The following is a 25,424-nucleotide window of genomic DNA, read 5'->3' on the forward strand; positions in this document are numbered from 1 at the left end:
CAACTATGTAAAGTAATATGTTCTTATGAAATAGATCTATTGGCGCTGATGGGAAACTTAACCCCTTTGACAATGAATAAATCTAACATAGTAACACTTACTATAATGCCGAGTAGCAATAAGCTTTGCTTCCAAGTTTAATACATGATAGATATAATGTTTTCCATTAAAATAATTGTAAGCACAAGAGCACGAGGTAGAATTTAAAGCCTAGTTAGAATTTGTAACCTTTTGAATTAGACACAAATGATGGCCAATACATAAAGTCAGAATCATAAACCAAAATACTGTAGATGCTTGAAATCCAAAGTAAAAAAAAGGAAATGCGAGAAATACATAAGTCAAGTGTCTTTGTGAACACAACCTGTTAACATTTAAGGTTGACATTTTTTCCGCAATCAGGAACGGAGAAAAATATTAAAAGTATTATGTGCAAAGGGGAGGGAAAAGAACAAATATCTGTATTAGAAAGGTAGGATATTAAATCACAAAAGGGATGATGATGAAAGATACGAGAAGGTAGTAACAGGACAAAATCAGTAAGAAAATGGATTTCGCAGTATAAATTTCTGAAACAATATCTTAAATTACTGAACTCAATATTGAGTCTAGAAGGCAATCTTATTTTACTTGGAGGTTTTAAGAGCCTGGATTGGGAAGAGAGTAAGCACAAGAGCAGATGTCACATTTCCCATGCTTGAACATGAAGGGGCAGTGGGAAGGAGAAGCTGATGGTAATTGAGGAGTGGACTAGGGTAACTGGATGGAACAGTCCCTTTGTAATGTTGGTGTTTTGGTAGTGGTGTGAGTGTGAACTGTTGAATGTAGAGTCTAGTGCAGTGGAATGCAAGGACAAAGAGAAACTTACTGTGATTCAGGGAGGGGAGGCACAAGAGCTGAAGTGCTTGAAATAAAATAGGCACAGTTGAGGACTTTAAAGTGATCTGAAGGAGTAATTATTAGTTGAGGAAAAAGGAAAACATTTCAGAAACAGTTTTTGAAAGCGAAGTTTATTACTTTACCTCCCCCACCATTCTTTTTGTTTCATCTCTGCTGCCTTCTACCTTATCCCAAACTTCCCTTTTTATTCTTTCTTCCATTTGTCTCTTTCTCTGCATCTGAATGATTGTTATATTTCTAATTTTTTTCAAGTTATGAAAGATTGACATGAAAAATTTAGTCTTTCTCTCTACAGATGCTACCTAACCAGCTAGGCTTCTCCAGCATTATTTTAATTACATTTTCCAAGGCAGGAATTAGGAATCAGAAGTTAGGAATCATCACTGAACTGGTCCCAGACCCATTTTACAGATAGCCAGTTCGAAAAGCTTTCCTGGAGGCTAAAAGTCAGCCATAACTGATGCACTGCATAGGTCAGAAAAGAAAATGTTTGTGGGAATAAAAATATGATTTGTGAAGTGCAGTATTTTTAAATCAAAATTATTGTGGAAAAAATTGAAATACTGTATTACCTTTTTCCAGTCTTCTGAGGGAACATAATCTTCATCCTCTTCAGATTCCTCTTCTCCTTCATTGCCTAAGAATGTTGACAGGCCAGTTTTTGTTTCAGTGTTATGGGAAAAGCTTCCACTTATATGAATAATTGAGTATTATGAGATGATTTTTTAAAAATTTAAACATTTTTAAATATAAATTTTTTTGATTGTATCAACATTACTGCAAATAAAAAATACCTCTTTTGGAATTTTATAGGTCCCTTGATCATAAAATCTGTAAGGATACTTTCAATATATTTCAATTTTAAATTCTGGTAGATTAGCAATGCACCATTTTAAACACTGGTGTACCTCACTCAGTACAGATTACAGCAGTTCCAGTGAACACAAAGACCCATTCTAGCATAATGATCATCATAATTTTGACTCGATTGGCTTAAAAATGCTGATATTTCATCCAGAAACTGATTTTCTATGTCCTTATTACTGCTAATAAGGTTAGACTAAATAAAAAATAATAGGGAAAGAAAGAATGAGTACAGTTGCTTTATTTTTTGTATTTTATATACATTTTCTAAAATTAAACAGCCTAGGGATGAAGATTTGTATCCAAAATATACCTAATTCATCTGTATGCAATAACTCTGCACCAGCCATTTAGTTAAGTATGTTCCATGTTAAATTAACTTATAGCTGATTTAGGATCTAACTTTATAAAACTGCCTTTGCTTCACATCTTTGAATACTTCTGGTTAACAAAAATTAATCAATTTCAACTTGTAGCCATGATCATGAGATCATTTGGGACAATACATCTTAAACAAATGAGAATCTAAGCATGGACCTTCCAAGAGGGCAGTTAAAAAATAGAAAATTACGCACACATTGTTTCATTCAGTCATGAAAGTTGATACTGCTTACTACAATTCAGCAGGGCCTTGATGAAACACATGGAGTATTGCATTGATTTTGGTCTCATTATCCAAGAGAGAATATGCCTGCCATAAAGTACAATGAAAGTTCACCAGACTGATTCCAGGTTGGCAGTAAAGATGCTGGATTGACTAAGCCTGTAATCATTAGAGTTTAGAAGAAAAGGAGACCTCATTGAAACGTACACAATTCTGACAGGGCTTGACAGGTGGATACAGGGAAGATGCTTCCCCTGGCTGGATGGAATTGGGGGTGGATGGGTGGGCTAGAACCAGGTGTCAGTCTCAGAATAAATAGCAAGGCTTTTGGAATTGATGTGAAGAGAGCAGGAACATGAGATGAGGAAGAGGATCAGCCATTACTTTTTTAATTACAAAGCAATCCCAAAGAGCCAAAGCCCTACTCATTGCACCTATTTTTCTATCTTTATCAGAAGACATTAGTAATAAAACTCATTGTTGTGCAAGTAGCCAACTCAACTTGAAGCACAAAACTATAAAAGCCGCACTTTAGACATTTTGAGCTGCAGTGATTGAATGCTCAGAAATATAAGAAATAAAATTTGTTGCCTGCACCATTTAAGTTAAAACGTGCTATCTTTGCACTGTACTGATCTTTAGCACAATTGTAGCTTCTTTAATATTGAGCATGTTCTCCTTTATCTGAATTATCACCATCCATCAGTGACATTACAAGTTCAACAAATGGTTAACAGTTACCCTTGTCCTACATGCAAGAGTTACTACACCCCTCAGCTGCAGCAGCTCTGTTCTTTGCGCAATAATAGATTTAAGGAGCCATTGAGATCTTTAAGAATGGGGAAGAATGCTTAACATAGTTTCATCCATATACATGCACAAATAAATTATACCTATGTCTAAGTATTTACATCTGCGTGGACGGATCATATCCTGTACATCTTGTGAGGTTATCAATGGTACAAGGTCATCATTGGAAGACTGAGTTTCATCTTCGTGTCCACATGAATTCTTTGGTACTTCTTGCTGTGGAAGTCACAAAAGACATGCAAAACAAAGGTCAATCAATTTAACAAAGTCTGTTAGAAAAAGATTAAGAACAGAAGTTTGAATGAATGAGTCAAAGTATGATTAAAGATTACTCCAAAGGGCTGAGTAAGCATATTTTTAGGAAAAAGGGGAAGAATTACCAAGGTAAAATACAAATGAAAGTGCCTCAAGGAACTGCAGAAAGTAGCCATTAAATCTTCAGGAAAAAAAAACTTTCTACTTGTTTTTGTAATTTGCTTCAGCTATGTTTCTACGTATTTCATGGTTTTTATAGTGTGGACTCCAAATTTTGTTTCAAAAATCCATTTCATTTACCACAAGCATACTGCAGCTACAGTGTACTTTAATCAAAAGGTGCATGGCAGCTATTTGCCAATATTTCTTCAACAGCACCTCTAAAACCCACAAGCTCCACTAGCAGAACAAAGGCAGGAGACAAATTCACTTCTAACTTTCACCCCAATCCTATTTTAATCCTGCTTTGGAAATACATTGTCATCCCCCTGTCAAAGATAAACTCAGAAATCCCTCACCAATGGCATTGTGGGAGTATATTCACAGAGACTACAGCTGCTCACCATCATTTCCTCAGTGAAATTAGGATTGGCAATAAGTGCTGGCCTGACCAGCAAAGCCACATTCCACTTTTGAATAAAACAGAGTTTTCCATTTTCAACTTGTCTTTATAAAAATATATACATAATTTTTCTAAGAAATAAACAACTATCATTTGCAGGAAAATGATCTTTTCCAGAGATCAACTCCAATGATCTCAGTGATTTTCACTATCGGCAAAAAGAGGTGAAAGTACACAAGTACACTTGAAGCTCAATAACTCAACTCTGGAATGAGCTGCAAGACAGCTTGGCACATAACCAGAAGAATCAACTAGGTGAGAGAATGGAGTTAGTGGCAAAGGAGTAAAATATTTGTTGAAAGTGTCAGAACCACAGCTTCTAACGTCACTGTTCCATCAGACAGCGAGCTTAATGGCATTAGTTTAGTTTCAAAACACATATGGCGGCAGTAACATCGGGTCTCAATAACAAACATGAAAACTTACCTGCTCGACTATGATTTAAAAAAAGGGGCCACACCTAAATAAAGAAGAGAGGCCAAGATGCATTTCTGGGGAATTTTACAGAAACTCTAAGGGAGTAGAAAGTGGATTACATAGTAGCATGTGCTAGGACAGTTTCACATAAAAGGACCTTTTGGGAGAAGCAATAGGGAAAAGAACCTAGTCATTAAACACTGGAGTTTCTTTACTGTTTCTCTGTGCCATTTTCTAATGTTTGCTCCAAGCTCTCACTTTTCTGTCTGGAGAAAACTTGAGGATCAAGAAATGATGGCATGGAGTATAGGAGAAGAGTATTGTTATTAAATGGAGCAACAAACAATCTGCTAGAGGAACTCAGCAAGTCAAGCAGCATCTGAGGGGGTGAGGGGGAAGAGGAGGAATCGTCAACGATGCAGTATTTTGACCAGATCACATTATTTGTTGCTTGACATTCCAGCATCTGCAGTCTATTGTGTCTCCAATCGTTGTTAACTAATCAGTGTGGATACAAAACTAAAGGAACTTGAACAAAGCTGTAGAGAGGTGTGTCCTGAGATGGGAGGTTGGAACAGATTCAAGGGAGCAAGTTAAAGACTGCACACATTAGAAAGGACAAATGAAAAACTGGTAATGGGGAACATTTTAAATGACAGATATTGCCAAAGGCAAACATATGGGAAGGTATAGGGAAAGAAAGGCAGCTAAATTGTCAAGTACTGGGTGGTGAAGAAGTCATGGAATAGAGAATTGGGTGTTGCGAGAGATTAAAAAGGGTAGACAAAGAATGTGAAGAAGCTGGAGATAGTGGTATTAAAGGGCAAGAGAGCATGAAAAAAGGTGAAGGTGAGCAAGAATTAGAAAGAAGCACAGAGGAACAGTAAAGAAACAAAGTGAGATCGTTATGACAATGAAATATGATTTTAGTTGCAATGGATGTTAAATGGGATGAGAGAACATACTTTGAGAAGTCAGTTTGGTCAAGGTACAAAACATAGGTTGTTCTTATGCTGAGATGAACTGGAATATTAAAAATATTTTACTGCAAATATTAATGATTTAAATGGCTATGTTGATCTAATGGAAACTGAGATCAGATGTGCACCAAGTACAGGGGTCAGGGGCCCCATCCTCAGATAAATGTTCCCTGTGATTCAATTCAAGCTGGAAAGTTAATGGAAAGTTTGCATGAAGGATGAAGCTCTGTAATGACTGTAAGAAAACAAATAAATCAGTAAAGAAAAATTAGAATCAAGGGACAAGTAATGTTTCAAAGGACAAAAAAAATCTAGAATTGTTCACAGATAAATTGAACATAGTATAAAAATTTCCTTCTCGCATTACATTTCACTGAAATCCCATCAAACCATGAGCCCGTAAAACAAAAATTTCCAGAAATAGTTTGCTCTGAAGCTGCAATACCTCAACTTTTATACCACCAACTTTTTAAACTAACCTGATTTATATTTATGTCTGGTAGATCCTCTGTCTCTGGAACTTCACTACTTCCACTATTTTCTTCATTATCTCCTTCATCTCCATCATCATCCTCCTCTGCTTCTTCATCATCATCCTCTTCATCTTCTTCCTCATCATCGTCTTCATCATCCTCACCAGGGAATGGTACAGTCTTTCCATAACCATACAAATTTAATAAATCTTGGATTGGCATTTCACCTTCCTGAAGGTAAAAGAAAATGAGAGATGATGATCAGTTAAAATAATTGAAAATCAAAAAAAAACTGGGTAATAAAAACCTGAAATAAAAACAAAGTTCTGGAAATACTTATCAGGTCCGGCAGTATCTGAGGAAAACATATATAATGCTGCAGGTCAATGATCCAATTAAGTTCAATTTAGTCTAATTAAAAGGAGGTGACTTTATTTTCAAACAAGTTTCAACACAAAAAGCAACCAGTGACTTTCATCTACCTGGTTCTCAAGGCAATTCAGCACTGCCTAAAGCTGAATTTTCAATGACATTCATTTTGATTTTGGTAAGTTAACAAAGCCATGCATAAAATAACTTAAATTGTATAGTTAATGCCAGAGATCCCAGAGTTCAGTCATGGAGTTGTAGGGAGTATTACAATCAATCTTAGCACTTCTGGACCATACAAAATCACTTCAGAAAGATAGAAATGGACTGGTTAGCTAGGTCCAAAAGTGTCAAATGGAATTCAATCTGGAGAAGTACAAAGAGACACCTTTGGGAAGAACAAAGGCAAAGGAATACACCATAAATAGTAAGATACCAAGAAATGGAGAGAAACAGGATTGTGGAGTGTAGGTCCACAAATCCCTAAAGGTAGCAGAATAGATAGATGTCAAAACCTTGACAGCTTTGACACAAGACAAAATTCATCACTGGATTTGCTTCTGCTCAAAGCCTACTAGGGTGTTCAGTGATGATAATTTGAGTTGTCAATGAAGTTAGGTACTACACCTTTGCTACTAAAATCAGCAGCAACAGATACCCACCATCACCTCGCCGGGTATGGATCCCCAATATAGTAACTCAGCAAAACAAACCAGGTGCAACTTTGCCACTGATACACTGTTGCTCTTCAGTCTTCACCATTAATGGAGAGTTTCAATAAATCGAAGTGAAAGTAACCAAGCATTCCCAAATAACTGCTCTGGATAATCCTCAAATTGGACGATCAACACAACTGGTCAATCTTAACTATGACAATGGAAAGGTTCAGCTTTGTTCTCCACTATAAGAAGCAAGTATAACATTAATGAATTTCATAGGATCACACAACATTTATACTGTGGAAGGATGTAACTTGACCCATCAAGCCCATGCCAACTTTATGCAAGAGCAATCCGGTTAGTCCACTCTCTTTTCTTCTCCCCATAGTCTCGCAAAATCTTTCCTTTCAAAAAGAAAAGCCAAGCTTCACCAGGTTGATCTATTGTGTAGGCTGCACTTGTAAGCTTTTGAGCAATCACCATCCTGAATTATACCAGAGATTTATGGCTCACATGAACTCAACATACGTTTTTGGCATCAACAGTGTAAGATACAGGAACCATTACCTGGCAATTAAGAGTTACAACTTACTATTATAAGAAACAATATGCCCAGCAATTATAAGGGGATAATTAAGGCTCCTTTTCAGATCTAATGAAACACAAAGTTATTGCATTTATTGGTTTAGCTTAACTTCACATATATTGCAAGTCCACATTATACTGAAGTACTATACTGCAAAGGTAAGACAGTCACCCAATGGCACAACACTGCTAATATGAATTCATGCTAGAATTAAAAGATTTTCATTAGTAATGTCACAAATACTCAGGACAAAATGGTCTTGGATTGGGATATAAGAAAAGATAACCAGATCCAAAATCAAGGATTCAATCTGATTTGGTTTTCAAACAAAAAGTGTAGCCAGATCAATTTATACTGTCACTTTTAATAACCTGACTGTAAACACTCTGCTGTACTACCCCACTTCAAACCTTACCATATGCATGTCCCAAAATGCAAAATTTTACTTTTGTTCAAGTTAAATTGCACGTCTTATCTGAAATAAAGATAGAAAAGGTTTAAATACTCAGCACTCAGGCAGCATCTGTGGAGAAAGAAACAGAGTTAATGTGTCAATTCAATTGCCATTCTTCAGAACTGGGAAAACTTAGAAAACAGGCATATTTAAACTTTCAGACAAAGGGGAAGGATGGAAATAAGCAAATGATGTCTGCAATCAGGTGGAGACCAAAAGAAGACAGTTGATAAAGATTAGTGTTGACTAAAAGAGAATGAGGTAGGCTTTTTATAGGCAATTAATATCTGGCAGAGGTATAAATAGAGGAAAAACAAAAAGCCTGCAGGAACTGTGAGATACGAACCACAGCAAACTTTTCATGCTTGAGACCCATGACAAGAACCTAAAATGCTGATGTCTAAGAACAAGTATATTTCTACCCATGAGCTCCTCTTCAAGGAGAATACAATAGTAGCCAAGAAAGATGTGCACATGCCAAAACATCCAGAGTCGGCAGACTGCGGCACAGCTAGTAAAGCTGCTGGCTCACGCTCCAGTGGCCCAGGTTCAATCCTGACCTCCAGGGCAGCTGTGTCTGAGGAGTTTACATGTTCTCCCTATGATGCTTGGGTTTCGTCTGGGTGGTCCATTTTCCTCCCAGATCCCAAAAGTATGTGGGTTGGTAGGTATATTGGGCACTGTAAACTGCCCTTACTGTGTAGGTGAGTGGTGGGGCGAGTTGGTGGGAATGTGGGAAGAATAAATTGGAATAGGGTAGAATTAGTATCAATATATGCGCTTAATGGTCTGCTGAAGGGCCTGTTTCCATGCTGTATTTCTCCTTTACTCTAAAACATCCCTAACCTTCGCGTCTTCAAAGTATCATGGCTACGTAAGGAAGCAGGTTGCTTAATGACACTTCTACCAATACTTGATTTCCTAGTACCTGCCAAACTACCTTCACCTTCCTCCAGAAATTGTCCCTGCTTGTCTACAGGACCAGACCTATCGTAGGGCTGTCAGGTCAGGCCTAAAGGTTCAGCTGAGAATTGCCTAACTCATCTCTGTGAATCTGACAAAGACAATTACAGGCAGACTGCTCCCCATGATCTGACCAGAAGGCTGAAGCAAGTGATGGTGCACACAAAGAATTTCAGCTTCGACGTGGATTTGGCTGTGTAAATGCCTCAATAAATGTGGTGTAAAATAAGTATCAGTTGAAATGCAGAAAGAATAACAACTGGAAATAATGGAGAATACTGGGCAAGCCCAACAGGTCAGGCAGCATCTGCAGAGACTAATTGATTTATGTCAAAACCAGAAAGGGATTGAAAAGTAAAACCGTAGGTGCTGGAAATCTGAAATAAAAAACAGAAAATGGTCACCAGGCCAGGCACCATGCAGAGGGAAACCAGAGCACACACATCAGGGAGACGTACAACACCAGTCCCTGCCACCATCATATGAGATAATTCACCTGAAACTCCAACCCTGCCCTTCCACCACTGGTTGGCTGCCACAAACAAAGTTTCAGCACCTCCAAATACATGCAAATCTGCATCAACCATCTTGGTCTCCTATCACAGACATTCCCCTTCTCCTCTCCATCTCTCTCCCAAGTTTAAATATACCTGTTTTAAAAAAAAAATTCCTAGTTCTGAAGTTTATTGAGCTCAAATGCCAACTCTGTTTCTCTTTCCATAGATGCTGCCTGACCTGCTGAGTATTTCAGGCATTTTCTTTTTTCAGATTTCTAACACCGGCATTTTTCCAGCACCTGCTGACACCTATTTTTATAGTAATTTAGTTTTATACATGCTGCGCATTTTATTTATCATTTTTTATTAATTCATTAATTGTGCCACAAGGTTCAAGATAACAGAGAACTTTTTATGTGGTAACCAATTCCCTTACACTGGTAAACATCTTTTATTGCATCTCACTCACAATGGCATTTTTGCTGAGATTAGCAAATAGCTGATGTTAATTTTGACTGTGGGTTTATTTTGCCTTGGATAAAAATGTCAGGAATATAGGTACCAGTCTTGGATATCGTGAATAAGTCAATAGACAATTTTTTTGGTTTGACACCACAGTTTCCTCATCAATCTAGACATAACAGGGGTTGGCATGCTTGCCTTCATCGTCAGGACACAGAGTACAAGAGTTGGGAGTCACATTGCAGCTGTACAAGACATCGGTGAGACCGCACTTGGAAGTACTGTGTGTAGTTCTGGTTGCCTAGCCATCAGAAGAATGTGATTAGGCTGGAGAGGATGCAGAAAAGATTCACAAGGTCATTGCCGGGATTGGAGGGCTTGAGTTATAAAGAGACACTGGATAGGCTGGGACTATTTTGTCTGGAGCAAAGAAAACTGATAAGGTGGACGGTCACAGTCTTTTTCCCCTAGGGTAGAGAAGTCTAATACTATAGGGGATAGGTTTAAGATGAAAAGGAAAGGTTTAAAGGGGACCCGAGGGACAAGTTTTTTTTTTACACAGAGGGTGGTGGATATATGGCATGAACTGCCAGAGGAAGTGGTAGAGATGGATACAATGACAGCATTTATAAGACATTTGGATAGGTTCATGGATAGAAAAGGTTTAGAGGGATATGGGCCAAATGCAGACAAATAGGACTAGCTCAGGTAGGCATCTTGATCGGCATAGATGAGGTGAGCTGAAGAGCCTGTTTCTATGCTGTACAACAATGACTATTTTCTTGTCTACTTGACCATGTACATAATTTAGTGCATCAACAAATTTCCATTTGGCTATTTTTTTAAATCAAAATCAAGATTATTGTGTCAGGAGTAAATAATGCCTCCCCCCCCATGGCTCCTGATCCACTCCAATCTTTTACATTCCATTACCCTCCAAATCCATAGATCTATGATCTATGTGACCATAGACCTCAATGATTATTTACCAAACTATTAGCTCATCACCTTGGTATGGTGTTATTTTCTATTAGATTTGTACAGTAAACCTACCAATAAAGGATTTCTCAATATAAATGCAATGACGTTGATAACCATTACTTGATGTAGTTGCAATGTGAAAGGAAAGATTATAGCCTCTATGACTGTATTCCCAAATTAGTATTACAAAATACGTCTTTTGTTGGTCTGCTAAGGAATTAACTGGCACATCTGTGGAAGTAGATGTGTGGCACGAGGCATAAAGATCCTGCTTGTTTGAATCATATTTTGTTTGTCAGGTTGATCTCTGACAACAAGAAGCTAAGATGCTGGAACAAATAACCAAGGTCACAGCATACATATCAGGTCCATAAACATATTTTGCTCTGGTCAAACAAATGTAAGGATCTTTTGAGATTAGTTATAAATCCATGACAGCTATGGTCATTGGGAAGTAGTGTTGCCTCCAAAGATTCCAAGTTCAAATCCCTATTTTCTGAATTATACAGTAAGCTGAGACCCCTTTAGGATATGAGTGATCCTATGGCGTCATTCAAAGGAGGCCTGCAAGTTCTCCAAAGGTCCACGACAACATTTATTCTTTAAATAACATTACTATGACAAATTATCACATTGCTTTCTGACATAACTGTGCACAAACTGGCTGCGGTGTTTCCTATACTTCAAACTAAGATCAATTTTACCAAAGACATACTCTTATTCCTAAATAATTTTCCCCATCTATATTTTAAAACAAACAATGAAACAGAATCCATGAAAAAGTCCTGTAACTGTCTCGATCAATACAACAGGTCTAATGGTGTTCTTCTGCATTGTAAATTAACTATAATTCTAGGTCTGACATAGGCTCTTATGCATTAAATACTAACATGAAGTGACTGGGCTGAATGGCCTGCTTGTATTGTTCTACTGAAATTCCACATATTACATAATCAAAGGATTGTCTTTTATCAGTCCCTTGCTATCTTACATATATTCTGTACCTAATCTATAGATTATCAAATATGATTTATATAGTCAAATGAAATTGGCTTGGATTCAAAATTGGCTTAGCCATAGAAGACAGAGGGTAGTGGTGAAGGGGTGTTATTATGACCATATATATAAATGACTTGGGCTAATATGTAGATAGACTGATTAGTAAGTCTGCAGATGCCACAAAATTGGTAGAGTTTTGGATAGTGAAGAAGGATACAGCAGGATATAGATCAGCTGCAAACATGGGTGGAGAAATGGCAGATGGAGTTTAATCCAGGCTAGTATACGGTGTTGCACTTTGGGAAGTCAAATGTAAAAGGAAAGTATACAGTAAATGGCAGGACCTTTAGGAGCATTCATGTACAGAGAGACCTTATGGTCCAAGTCCATAACTCCTTGAAAGTAGCAAAGTAAGTAGATTGGGTGGTTAAAAAAAAGGTATATGGCACGCTTGCCTTCATCGGTTGGGGCATAAAAGTATAAAAATTGGTATGTCATGTTGAAGACGTACAAAACTTCGGTTGGGCCACATTTGTGTCCAGTTCTGCTTGCCACATTACAGAGGGTGCAGGAGAGGTTCACCAGGATGCCACCTCTGGATTAGAAAGCATTGGCTACAAGGAGAGGTTGGACAAAGTTGTATTGTTTTCTCTGCAGCAGAGGATGAGGGGGAGAACTGATAGAGGTTAATAAAATTATGAGAGGCACAGAAAGGGTAGATAATCAGAGTCTTTTCCCCAGGGTAGAAATGTCAAATACTATAGGACATAGGTTTAAGGTGAGAGGGTGAAAGTTTAAAGATGTGTGGGGTAAGTTTTTTTTTGAAAACACAGAGAGTGGTAAGTGCCTGAAATGCACTGTCAGGGGGGTGGTGGAAGCAGACAAGAGAGTGGTGTTTAAGAAGCATTTAGACAGGCACATGAACATGCAGAGAATGGAGAGATATAGATCATGTGGAGCCAGATAGGTTTAGTTTAATGTGGCATCATGGCCAGCATGGACATTGTGGGCCAAAGGGCCTTTTCCTGTGCTGTTCTATGTTCTAAATTCTCTCCATCAATTTATAATCTAATATTGTATATAAACCTACTGGATGATGACACACCAAGACTACTGAGTGTTAAGCATTATAATAACCACCACCATGCTGAAAACAGATCAAAGGGTCCAATGTCATAAAGAACTATTTATACCCCTGTTTTGAACAGTTTGAATACTTAAATTACACTGCTAGTTTGTATTCACAGCCAGGAATCCAATATCCTTTATCCAGGTACTTCATCTACTATTTTCCAAATTGTTCAAATCTAGTTAATACAATGACAACTCTATCCTCATTCCACTAATTTGGAATATGTCCATTAAATTACCTGATCTTAAAAATAAAGGTAATCTTGCAACTTTTGTATTATGATTAAGATTTTAAGCAATTGATTAATTCAATGCAGAATGAATTATATAAAGCACATTCCTTATTAATTTGTAGTATATTTACTTAGACAAACTTTATGTATGCTTTACAATAGGAAACTAAAATCACCCTTAAAAAGAGAGCATTTTCCTATAATTTTCTTCTCCTTGAAAAATAATGGAATTATTTAAGTAAATTTACTGATGCATACAATATAACAATAAACAGCAATTTAAATTAACATCTTTAGCCATGAGTAAACAAAACATAGAATTAATGTTTCAAATTAATGACTATATATCAGTTCCACTGAACAGTCAGAGACCTGAAATATTAACTGTTTCTTTCTCCTTACTATTTCCACCATTTTCTGTTTTTATTAACAATGCAAAAGGGATAGAGGGTTTAAAGCAGTAGAATGATCAAGGGAAACAAATCTCAGTAAAAATTTAAATTGCAACTAATTTAGACTGAAAAGATCAACAATTGTTAAACAGTTTAATGTAACATAAATAAAGTAAATGAAAAAAAGTGGATCATATGAAGGGTTCTTGATTTTGAAACAAAAATATATTCCACTAGTAATCTGTATTAGAAACTATGATCTATCACCAAAGCTGGTTAAGTAACTATGAGGGGAAATTCACAACTTTTAACAAATTCTTCATTTTTCATAAATATAAAATTAGGATAAGGAAATCACTCTACATTCTCACAAAGTTAGTGTATTTACCAAGAATAAACCCATAACTAACCTAAAATTACTTACTCTTTCAAGATCTTCAATTTCTGAGCTGAAATTGTTGTCACCTTCCATCATTTCCTCCTCCTCAAGCGTTCTCTCATCATCAAAATCATGCACCAACATATCAGCAGACGGATCAAAATCATGGTCCTCTGAGCCTGCTGAACCCCCTGTAGAAGGCATTTTTGGAGGATGTTGGGTGGAAAGCATACAATGCAATGCTTTTTACTTCTCAACATAGTTAAAAAACCTTCAGCATTCGATTCTGCTTAAGTGATATTTAATAGAAATCATCATCTTTGTATTTCAACATTGATTTGATTCTACAATCCCAATGATAGGAAATTTTCTGTCAAAAATCTACTGGATTACACGTTAAAAGCAACCCGTTTTTGAAAGTCTCTAGTTTTGGATGTACACAGAATCCTCCATGACTATTTCTAACTAATTTGCTTGAAAAATCTGTGTAATTTGCAAGACAAGCTATTTCCACAACAAATCGCAATGTAACTGAAAGCTTTATCATAAGCACAGACCTTAAGGAATGTTTACATTTACTCTACCTGGGCTTGAGCTTCCAATGGAAGGCTGTGAATTAAAATAAAATTAAAAAGATTCAAAATGAATTCACTGATAGTCCTTATAAAAATCTATATCGAAAGTCTTAAATGGCATTTTAAACAGTTATAAATAACGCGGACACTACGTTACTATTCACAAACCGCTACCGCTCTGAAAGTAATGTTTAGAGGCAATAATAAATATACAAAGGGGAAAAGTTAGCCGGCTGACTGGGTGGGCTGCGAGGAAAGTTTGTTTAACGGCAAGCCGCTGCTGGCGGACTTTTGCACCGAACCTGGAACGAAGTAAAAAAAAGGAAATTTCAAAGTAAACGTGATAAATGCTGCAACTCAAGTACTTTATTTGAAAATATTTCAGGGAAAACGCAGCATTCTACTTTTTATTTTTTTAAAAAAGTGACGAATTCCATGAGAGAGAAAAAACCCTTAAGGCCTAGCGGATACGAACGGAACTTCAACATGGGGGAAAAGCGCGCCGCGAAGCCAAGCTCCGGCACGGCGCCCGCTGATATTTCCACAACTTAATAATATTTAACCCAAAGAAAAACGCAAAGTTCATCATTTAAACGGTTGGTCTTTAAAATTGCATTTTTCTTTATAAAATAGAACCTGATTGGAATTCAGACTCGTGATACTCAAGTTTGAGAATAAATATTAAAGGTAAGGTTTAAAAATGAACTTTTTATGCTCCCTGAACAGCCAAGTGTGTTGACGGGTCCGCCTTACCTCCGCCATTTTCTAATTTCGGGTCGGAGAGTGAGGTCATTACTTGACCCGGATGTTCTCCCCATCCCGCCCGCCTCCCTCCTTCCCTCCCTCCTCCCACCTCCCACCCACCCACCAAGCCCCGACGTAATGAATTCGCTGATTGGATGCGAGGGGCACTCGGCTCGTAAGTGTAAAGGAGCCTCCCCCGGGGGGGGCGCTTCGCTCTTCTTGACGGTTTGGCGACGCTTTCTTTCGTCAGTTGGCTGAAACTGTTTCCAAAACGCCTGCGTGAAATTGCATTTGGAATGAACTGGCTCGGTTTGAATGTGGACCAATCGAGTTGAACTTTCTTGCAGGTGTGGGCGGGGAAAGTGGGCGGATCCTGGTAACTATGGAAACGAAATGGTGTCACCCACCCCCTGACAACGGCGCTGTCGCTTAGAAACGGGCGAAGCAGGTTAGAGTGCGGTAAGGGCGCAGGTCCATCTACTTCATGCATAATCCCGTTGGAATCGCAGGAAGATAGGAATGAAGAAAGTCGCCGCTGCAGTATCGTGAGTTCCGCTAAATGTTGCGGTACATTTTGTATGACTGATGAAGAATGACCGGCGGGTAGTTCTCCTGAAGGCAGTGGGCTGTCCTGAAAGTCTCTGATCTTCAGAGTGTGCTCTCAGTCCCAGATCCTCATTTCAATTTACCGAGGGATGCACTTTTTTCAGCGATGCTGTCCAAAGATTTCTCGGAGGCTGGGATGGGTGGTAGTCCTAGCCTATATATATATATTTCTGAACTGTCTTGTGAAAAGTACCATTACAACACTCGCTTGATATTCGTAGCAGCAAGGCTGGCAAGTTTAAGCGGCTTTCCATTTCTTTTTCTGTTGACCACTGCCTCAGACGCCATTTAAAAAGTCATTATGGGTAAATACACATGTCCAGCCCTTGAGTGTAAACAGGAAAGAAAGATTCAAATCTGTCCATTTACTGATTTTTTTTGTGTGTGTGGCTTTGCAAATGCTCTTAGTAAAGAAAATATAGTCCTGAAATGTGTTGATAATGTCAAAATAGTTTGGCAAATATTGAGGTGTTACATAAACCATTTTAGTGTGGCAACATTAGTGGATTGGATAGTTGGTAATGTACAATTTAATGTTGAAATGTGTGAGTTAAACATCTTGGGAGGAAAAAAAAGCCATGGAAATGTGCTCACATTGATGGAAGTAAATGAAAAGATGCGGTTTATTCTGCCTACCCCCACTATCTTGTCCCCCTGCAACAACACCCCCTCCATTACCATGTGAATTTGAGCAGGTGCTCGCTATTGAGGCTGGGTTGGTAACACTAGTATAGCGGTTAGCGTAATGCTATTACAGCGTCAGCGACCCAGGTTCAATTCTGGCGGCTGTCTGTAAGGAGTTTGTATGTTCTCCCTGTGTCAGCGTAGGTTTCCTCTGGGTGCTGTGGTTTCCTCCCACATTCCAAAAGGTGTACAGGTTAGGAGTTGTGGGCATGCTATGTTGGTGTCAGAAGAGTGGCGACACTTGCGAGCTGCCTTCAGCACACTCTCAGTAACGCAAGGAGGTGCATTTCACTGTGTGTTTTGATGTACATGTGACTAATAAATAAATATTTTAATGATAGCAGGAGATCCATGGGTGAGTGGTGAATCACCACAGATTGCTAGTTCTAGCTGATTAAATTCATTGCAAGATTTAAGTGTCTTAGCAACCAATGCCTGGTGTAAGTAATTAGAGGTATGAAGTGGGATAGTGAAATGTCAGATTGAATAGAATAAATTCCACAGAAACAGGAGATTTAGAGATTTAATGAAGGATTTTTAAGGATAAAAGACTTTCTTTTGTTTAGTGAGTCAGTTGTGCGATGTGGGGGTGTCATTAGTGCTTTTAGTTATTTCTTGATATCATGAGCAGAGAACAAAATTGGCTGGAACTGACTTCTGTGGTGGTGGGGATCTGATGACAAATCCGAGAAACATAAGAGTCATAGAGTAATACAGCACAGAAACAGGTCCTTTGGCCCAACTGGTCCATGCCAACCACAGCATTTTCCCTGCATTCGGCATAATCCTGCCCTGCCCTGTTGCAGTTGTACCTGCCTTGATCACTTCCTCTGGCAGCTCATTCCAGGTACTAGCTACCCTCCGTGTAGTTTCTCCTCTGGTCTCTTTTAAATCTCCTATCTTGTATCTGTGCCCTCTAGTTTTTGATTCCCCAACCCTGTGGAAAAGACTATGACCATCCACCTTATCCATACCGCTCATGATTTTATAAACTTCTATGAGGTCACCCCTCATTCTCCTACGTTCCAAGGAATAAAGATCCAGGGTGGCCATCCTCTCCCTATAACCCAGGCCCTCTTGAGAAGGTAGCACCCTCATAAATCTCTTCTGCACCCTCCTATAATGTCTTTCCTATAACAAGGTGACCAAAACTGTAAACAACATTCCAAGTACAGCCTCACCAATGACTTGTGTAACTGCAAAGTAATGTCCCTACTCCTAAACTTGATGCCCTGGCTGATGAAGGCCAGCATGCTAAGCGGCTTCTTCACCACTCTGTCTACTTGTGCGGCCACTTTCAGTGAACTGTGCACTTGTACTCGCAGGTCCCTCTGTTCCACACCACTTGTCAGTGCCCTGCCATTCACTGTACAAGTCCTACCCCGGTTTGAATGTTCAAAATGCATCACCTCACATATATCTAAGTTGAAATCCATTTGCCATTCCTCAGCCCATCTCCCTAACTGATCAAGATCTCTTTGCAATTCGTTGTAACCTGCTTCACTATAAACAAGATCCCCTGATTTGGTATCATCAACAAACTTGCTAATCACGCCATGTACATTCATATCCAAATCATTTACATACATAATGAATAACAGAGGTCTGAACACTGACCCCTGGTGTACCCCACTGTTCACAGGCCTCCAGTCAGAGGATTGACCTTCAACCATCACCCTTTGCTTCCTGTCATCAAGCCAATTCTGAATCCAGTTGGCTAGCTCACCCTGAATCCCATGTAACCTAATCTTCCAGATCAGCCTGCCATGCAGTACCTTGTCAAAGTCCTTACTAAAGTCCATATACACAACATCCACTGCCCTGCCTTCGTCTACCCCCTTAGTTACCTCTTCAAAAGATTCATCAGACATGACCTCCCATGCACAAAATTATGCTGACTATTCCTGATCAGGCCTCGACTATCCAAGTGATGGTAGATCTTGTTGCTCAGAATTCTCTCCAGTAACTTCCCTACAACTGAAGTCAGACTCACTGGCCTATAGATTCCTGGCCTGTCCTTGCTACCCTTCTTGAACAATCTGATCAGGCCTCGACTATCCAAGTGATGGTAGATCTTGTTGCTCAGAATTCTCTCCAGTAACTTCCCTACAACTGAAGTCAGACTCACTGGCCTATAGATTCCTGGCCTGTCCTTGCTACCCTTCTTGAACAATGGAACAACATCAGCCACCCTCCAGTCTTCTGGAACTTTGCCAGTGGCTAATGACGAAGCAAATATCTCTATGAGGGCCTCTGTGATTTCTTCCCAGGCCTCCCATAAGGTTCCAGGGGTGCACTTGGTCAGGCCCTGGGGATTTGCCAACTTTAATGCACTTCAAGGCTGTAAATACTTCCTTCCTCATAATGAGACCTCGCTACTTATTACCTTGATTTCTTTGGTATCCATGATATTCTCCTTAGTAAACAGTGAGGAGAAATAGACATTAAAAATCTCAGCCATCTCCAGCGGCTCCTCACATAGGCGGCCCTGGTGGTCTTTAAGAGGACCTAGTCTTTCCCTAGTCACCCTTTTAATGTTGATATAACTGAAGAACCTCTGGGATTATCTTTAATCCCAAGAGGTTCTTCAAGCATTCAAGAGGCCCATGAGTTTAAAAGAGGTAGGTCTTTGGACTTGCTGGTGAGTTTCACTTAACAGGAGCCTAAAAGAGGCACATTTGCAAATTGTTAGTTAATAGACAATTTGGAAGAATAAACGATTTACCTCAGGAACAGGTAAGAGTGCCGGGTGTCGCCCTTTTAATAAGGGAGGACAAAACAGCAGTACTTAGAGAGAATATTCTTGAGAGATCATCTAATGAGGCCGTTTGGGTAGAATTTAAAAAGAAAAGAAAGGGATGGTCAATTTAGTAGGGCTATATTATAGACTCCTTTTCCCACCCCCCCCCCCCCCCCCCCCCCCCAATAGTCAGCAGGAACTTGAGGAGCAGATGTGTTGAGAAATTGCACTTGGTTGTGAGAATAGTAGGGTAGTGCTAGTAGGAGATTTCAATTTTCCCAGTATCAACTGGGCCACCCAGAGTGCAAAAGGCCTGGATGGGGTGGAATTTGTGTGGTGCATCCAAAGCGGTTTCCTCGCGCATAAATCCGCAAACATTATCCACTTGGCATATCTGGCTGAAGATGATTTCAGCCTTGACTTTAGCACTCGTGCTCTGGTCCTGCCATTTTTGTTCTTGGAGCCATTTTTTTTCCTGTAAGCTATTTAATTGTCCACAACTAGATGCAGAGGTTTGATCTCATCTGTTGGTTATGTGATCATTTGCCTCGGTCTATTGTATGCTTCTTTTGCTGTTTAGCACTCGTATTCCTGTTCATTTGGTGCTGCACTGAGCATGCCTACTGTGCCCCTCATTGAATTGGGGTTGATGACCTGACTTGATTGTAATGGTAAAGTGGGAGAAATGCCAGGATGAAATGACTAGGATGGTGTGTTTCTAATGCCACTGATTATCCACAATGCCTCATGAATGCCTAGTTTTCAGCTGCCAGATTTGTTCTAAATCTATCCCATTTAGCACATTATTAATACCACACAACACATTGAGGACACTTTCCATTGTGAAGCTGGGACTTTGTGGTGTTCAGTATCGCAGATAGATTTGCAAAAGGAAGACTGGTGAGGTTTAGTTGGCTTATCCCTTGTATAGATTTGGTTAATGCCTGCTGCAGACATAGAAGGGCAGGTTGATAGATTATTGGCTACTTTACTACAAGTCTGATCGATTATAGGCTACTTTTCTGAAGTCACTATATTGTTTGTTTTAGAGCAGAATTTTTCCGCAAATCATGTCTTGCGTACAACTCCCACCTCTCTAAGAAATAATGGAAAAAGCTTTGAATTTTACCCAGGAAGCAAAACTGGCAGTGAGGAATGAGCTGTTTTATCCAAAGCAAAAGCTCCATCCATTACTTTTGCAAGTAACAAACTGAATTTCTAAATCTCCTTTAGTGTGCCAGTATTCTTGGGTAAAAGATTGGCCCAATCACCATCCTTTCACATTTTAGAAACAGAGCAATAGGCAAATGGAATTTCTGCCAGGAAGAACATGATAAACATGCTAACTACCCCTCTCTGATGGGTAGCTTCAAACTTCTTCATTCTTTGCTCTCAATCTCAATGCACTACTCCATTAGCGTCCTTGAAAAGATCGATAGATTTATCTACCCTGATCACTCCTAAAGTTGCACTGCTGATTAATCAATGCTGATGCACATTGAACATGATATTCAATCCCAAACACTCTTTAAAATTTGTGCAGTTTTGTACAAATGCTGTTGGTGATGATTTGTAGCTCAAAACTGCACGCCGATCAACCCATTTCTGTGCTAAATGACATCAGTGTATTAGCCCTAAAAAGATGCCATTTCACCAAGCTGCTGCAATGCTGGATTTGTATGTGCTGTTGTAACATTTTAAATGGATCCAAGGGAGGTGGTGCAGAGGAAAGAGCACCTTGATTTACAGATACAGTTCTGAATACCCTTGTGAATGAGGTTGAGAGAAAAAGACACGACTTTGCACCCATGAAAATACATGGGTGGCAAGAAGGCCTTTAGAGCAGAGAGGAGTTGTCAGTAGTGACAGTAAAAAGAATTGCTAACTATAATGTTTGGCTCTGCATGAGAACAGTGCAAAAAAAAACTCTATTACCTTGCTAGATTTGTCAGTGTTAGTGTTCTGACATGTAGAACTTCACCTCAAATATAGCTTTGAAACACACAAAAGTGCACAATTGGCACAGCTCAGAGCTCAATCAACATAGACACGAATGAAAAGCTGTTGTAATATAATAGTCATTGCTCTTTGTTTTCATCAGTGCCTCAGATCTTTCCAACAGTTCATACAGCTCAAAAACATGCACACTTACAAGCACATGTGCTACAAACCACACACATTTCACACACACAAAACTATGGCAGACATTTCTATTGCTTCTGTCTTGCACTCTAATCATTCCAGTCTTTCTGTGCAATTTGTGCAATTAAAAATAGATATCTCACACACAATCACAATTCAACTCTTACAATCCTATCATTACAGCACTTTGAAACTAACTTTTCTCTTTGTCTTGTAAGATAAAATGGCCTGCAACCAGTAAATGTTGCATCTGAACCCTTCAGTTTTCAAAGGTGCACCAGACTGTAGGGGGAAGGTCCCGCACCTTAAGGGCATTTGGAAGATAATTTATTTTCCTCGAGTAGAGAGCATTAGTGACCTCTCTACTGTTGTAGTACTCTATAAACCGGGATGCATAACATTCCAAGTGGTGGCAGCTGATTTGTGTTAAGGAAGATAAAAGTGGTAGTGACCTTGATCTCTGCTGGCAAAGTGGTCCAAGTACCAATGCATGGCTCTACCTACAAAATATCCCAGATCTCTGTTACCACTGAATTAAGGAATCACAGCTTCTGGGTAAATTGCATTTTTCGAGAATTGAAATGCAGCTGTTTGAACACTCTTGAAGCTAGAGTTTACGGAAATGAGCCATTTTCCCCTTGTGCATTAGGATTTCGAACACACCTGTCCTGCTTCTGATGCTTGTTCTGCAGTTTTAGTTTCAGTTTCAGCTTGTGTAGTGCACCCAGTGGGATCACCATAGACCATGGCAAGAAGTAGCAAGTGGAATGTGCCTCACTGAAGTTGCTCTGTCAGCTTGAAGAAGTGTCTCTAGAGGCCAGCTGGCTTCCAAAGCCCATGCAGCAGACTGCAGAAGAAAATTACGGTGGCTCAGTATCCATTTAAATATCGCAGCTGCGGTGAAGGCAACATTGCGAAAACACTGGTTCTCTGTGGTCATTCTCAAGGAGAAATACAGTTTCCATTTTCTAGGAGTCAATACTCTCAACTGCCATTGCATGATGGATGATGTCACTTTATTGCATGTCCTGTGTGCAAAATAAGTAATTTACTAGTCCTTGACCAGAAGTAGGTTTAATTTCCTGAATTGTGCATTTTGTCCAGGATTATGTAACAGGTAATATTAAATATGAGGACTTTAGCTCCAGATGGGAACACATCACTCAGTTTTGTTTATTGTGATAGTCAAGGCAAGATTCAATGCAATGTTCAAAAAAAAATGAAAATACTGTAAGACATATGGACTTGGCCAAATGCCTAGCATTTAGAGAAGCTTGCTGGGACATTCTGCAAAAGTAATGCTACATCTCTGTGTAAATTGATTTGTGCCGTAGTGCTCGCTACTCTCGAAAATTATGCTCTAGTCTACTGCCACCATCCGCACACACTACATTGTTGACACACAAATAAATGCTGCCACATGACTCATAAACAGTGTTCTAAATCCTGTGCTGCTTCATTCGTTACCTGCCTTTTGAACATCAGTTTGTGTATGGTTAAAAGGGATTTGGCTATTCTTTGAGAGTAGGAAAAGATCATGGCTGTCCTTGAACTATCAATATATTAGGGTAGCCCCATGCCCTGCATCTCAAATAAGTCCGAAAGATGATGGCTGCAGAGATAATTGATGCTTTGGTAAGGATCTGACAAAATTCCCTAGATTCTGGAAAAATCCCAATAGATTGATGCATTGTAAATATAATGCTGGTATTTAAGAAAAGAGGGAGGGAAAAATGCTGCACTTTAGACCAGTTAACCTTTTTCAAGTTGACAGTCTTTTGCTGGTGGAGATCAGTGTTATGCTCATGGACATTCATAGTTCATATTAAGGATTCGGATGAAAAGGCAGAGTGTAATGCAGCAAAGTTTGCCACTGATACATTACACACTACATTTTTCACCTGAGTCTTTAATAGGTGAAAGTGAGCTGTGAGGAAGAAGCAAAGTAACAAGTGATGCTGACAGATGGAGTATAGTGTGAGGAAACATGAAGTTATTTAACTGGTAGGAAGAAAAGAAAAATGGAATACTTGTTAAATAATGAAAAACTAGTTATTGCACAGAGTGATGTTGATGTGCTGGTTCATGACACACAGCACAGCAAGCAGTTAGGAAGACAAATTGTAGATTAGCCTTTATTGTAAGGGGTTGGAATACAAAGGTAAGCAAGTCTTGTTGAAATTGTACAGGGCTTTGATACCTCATTTGGAGAATTTTTCCAATTTTTGTCCAGTATTAGCTGTTGAAGGATGACTGTGGCTAAAAGGCTGCTACCTTGTTGAGGAAAGACTAGTGATTGACTATTCTCTTGGTTGAAGAAATGTCTTTGGAACACTTTGGGATAAACAGTCATGCTACTGGTTCGTGAATCTGTTCAGTTGCTTGTCCACAGCAGATTTCTGACATGACATTTCTGACAAGGATGGGATAGCAGAAAATGAGACTGAGCCAGCAGGAAACCTCAGAGATGCATGAAAAGCATACCAAATCCCAAAGGGTGCACTTTAGGGAAAGCAAGCTACAAATAAAGCTCCAGAAAACATGGCAGACCATGGCAGACTGGAGGAAATGGGCCTGGAAAGTTAGGTCCTGTAAATCAATCTACTGGCATCTCGGACAAAAAGACAAAATGCTTTAGGAACTCATCAGGTCGACCAGCATCTATAGGGGGGAAAAGCAATTCCTTGCTCTTCTCCCCCTCCCCCCACACACAACTGATGATGCTCAACCTGCTGAGTTCCTCCAGCAGTTTGTATTTTGCTCCAGGTTCCGGCATCTGCAGTCTCTTGTTCAATGCAATTGTTGCAGTATTATAAAGCCATTTAATCTGATAATTTTGGAACGTGCAGACAGTTGCCTGGGGAAACAATTTATTCTTGAATTCAAGCATTTGTTATGCCAATGTAACTTCAGCATATTTTTTTCAAACGTATGGTACAAGTCAATTCGTATGTGGCCTTGCAATGAGCCTATTTCAGGCAAAGCTCTTAAATGTACTGCAGCTTCCATTTGAAGAGATGTGTAATATTGCTACTAGCATGGAAATAGTGTCTGAAGATGTAAGGAAATTCCATTTGATGCTGGAGGCAGATATGCAGATGCATGCTGTGAATAAAAGAAAAAAAATCATTGCAGTAATTCATCAGACCTAGATCATAAGGGGTAGTTTGGAAAACCTGTTATGATTTCAAGCAAATGCATTCTGCTCGATCATGAGCATTCAGAACAATAATATTACATATCTTTTCAAATGCAAGTTCCAGTGTAATTAAAAGCAAAGCCGCAAATGAAACAATCTAAGAACAGCACAAAAACAGGCCCTTTGGCTTGCCATGTGCCTGCCAACCATCAAGTACCATGTACATTAATTCCATTTTCCAGCATTTGGCCTGTAACCTTCTATTGCCTTAGTGATTCAAGTGCTTGTCTAGATACTTCATAAATGTTGTGGGAGTCTGCCTTCAGTCACCCTCTGGGTAAAAAAAAATTCTTTCTTGGGCCTTGATTTCCCTCTAAGCATCCTGCCCTTTATACCTATGCCTTCTGGTTTTAGACTCTTTTGCTGGAGGGAAAACAATTTCTTAGTATCTACCCATCTCATCATTTTGTGTACCTCAATCAGATCATCTCTCAGCCTCCTCCGCTCCAAGGAAAGCAAACCCCAATCTATCCAGTCTTTCCTCATAACTGGAATGTTCCATTCCAGGCAACAGCCTGGTGAATCTACTCTAAATCCTCTCCAGTGCAATCCCATCTTTCCTTTAGTGTGCTGATCTGAACTGTACAGTGTACTTCAGCTGTGGACTAATCAATGTTTCATAAAATTGTACCATAACATTCCTGCTCTTGTCTTCATTAGCCAGGGCATAGCATATAAGTATCCACCTCATTTATCTGAGAGAA

At 39.2% G+C, this 25,424-nt stretch overlaps 2 protein-coding genes across 8 annotated transcripts in view; one reads left to right on the forward strand and one right to left on the reverse strand.

Annotated features, from left to right (window-relative positions):
• LOC127568587 (mesoderm induction early response protein 1-like) overlaps positions 1 to 15,381 on the reverse strand; it is a 37,315-nt gene extending 21,934 nt beyond the window's left edge. For 4 of the 6 annotated variants that reach the window (XR_007956035.1, XM_052012512.1, XM_052012515.1 and 1 more), the window contains exons 1-6: positions 15,359 to 15,381; positions 14,615 to 14,639; positions 14,076 to 14,221; positions 5,932 to 6,156; positions 3,262 to 3,394; positions 1,473 to 1,537 (exon numbers count right to left, since the gene is read on the reverse strand). Coding sequence is in view for 5 of the 6 variants with exons in the window: in XM_052012512.1 (XP_051868472.1) it covers positions 1,473 to 1,537; positions 3,262 to 3,394; positions 5,932 to 6,156; positions 14,076 to 14,221; positions 14,615 to 14,639; positions 15,359 to 15,367 (603 nt within the window). In the remaining variant the exon portion in view is untranslated. Of the gene's footprint in view, positions 1 to 1,472; positions 1,538 to 3,261; positions 3,395 to 5,931; positions 6,157 to 14,075; positions 14,222 to 14,587; positions 14,642 to 15,358 lie in introns of those variants that run through there. The other 2 variants (XM_052012513.1, XM_052012514.1) reach the window with 2 other exon arrangements.
• Positions 15,382 to 15,476: 95 nt separating this feature from the next.
• The window catches only part of dnai4 (dynein axonemal intermediate chain 4), a 57,523-nt gene continuing 47,575 nt past the window's right edge, over positions 15,477 to 25,424 (forward strand). For both annotated transcript variants that reach the window (XM_052012508.1, XM_052012509.1), the window contains exons 1-2: positions 15,477 to 15,524; positions 15,697 to 15,894. The gene's annotated coding sequence lies outside the window, so the exon portion shown is untranslated. The remainder of the gene's footprint in view (positions 15,525 to 15,696; positions 15,895 to 25,424) is intronic.

The sequence above is a fragment of the Pristis pectinata genome, chromosome 3 (assembly GCF_009764475.1).
Source record: "Pristis pectinata isolate sPriPec2 chromosome 3, sPriPec2.1.pri, whole genome shotgun sequence".
Classification (NCBI taxonomy): Eukaryota; Metazoa; Chordata; class Chondrichthyes; order Rhinopristiformes; family Pristidae; genus Pristis; species Pristis pectinata.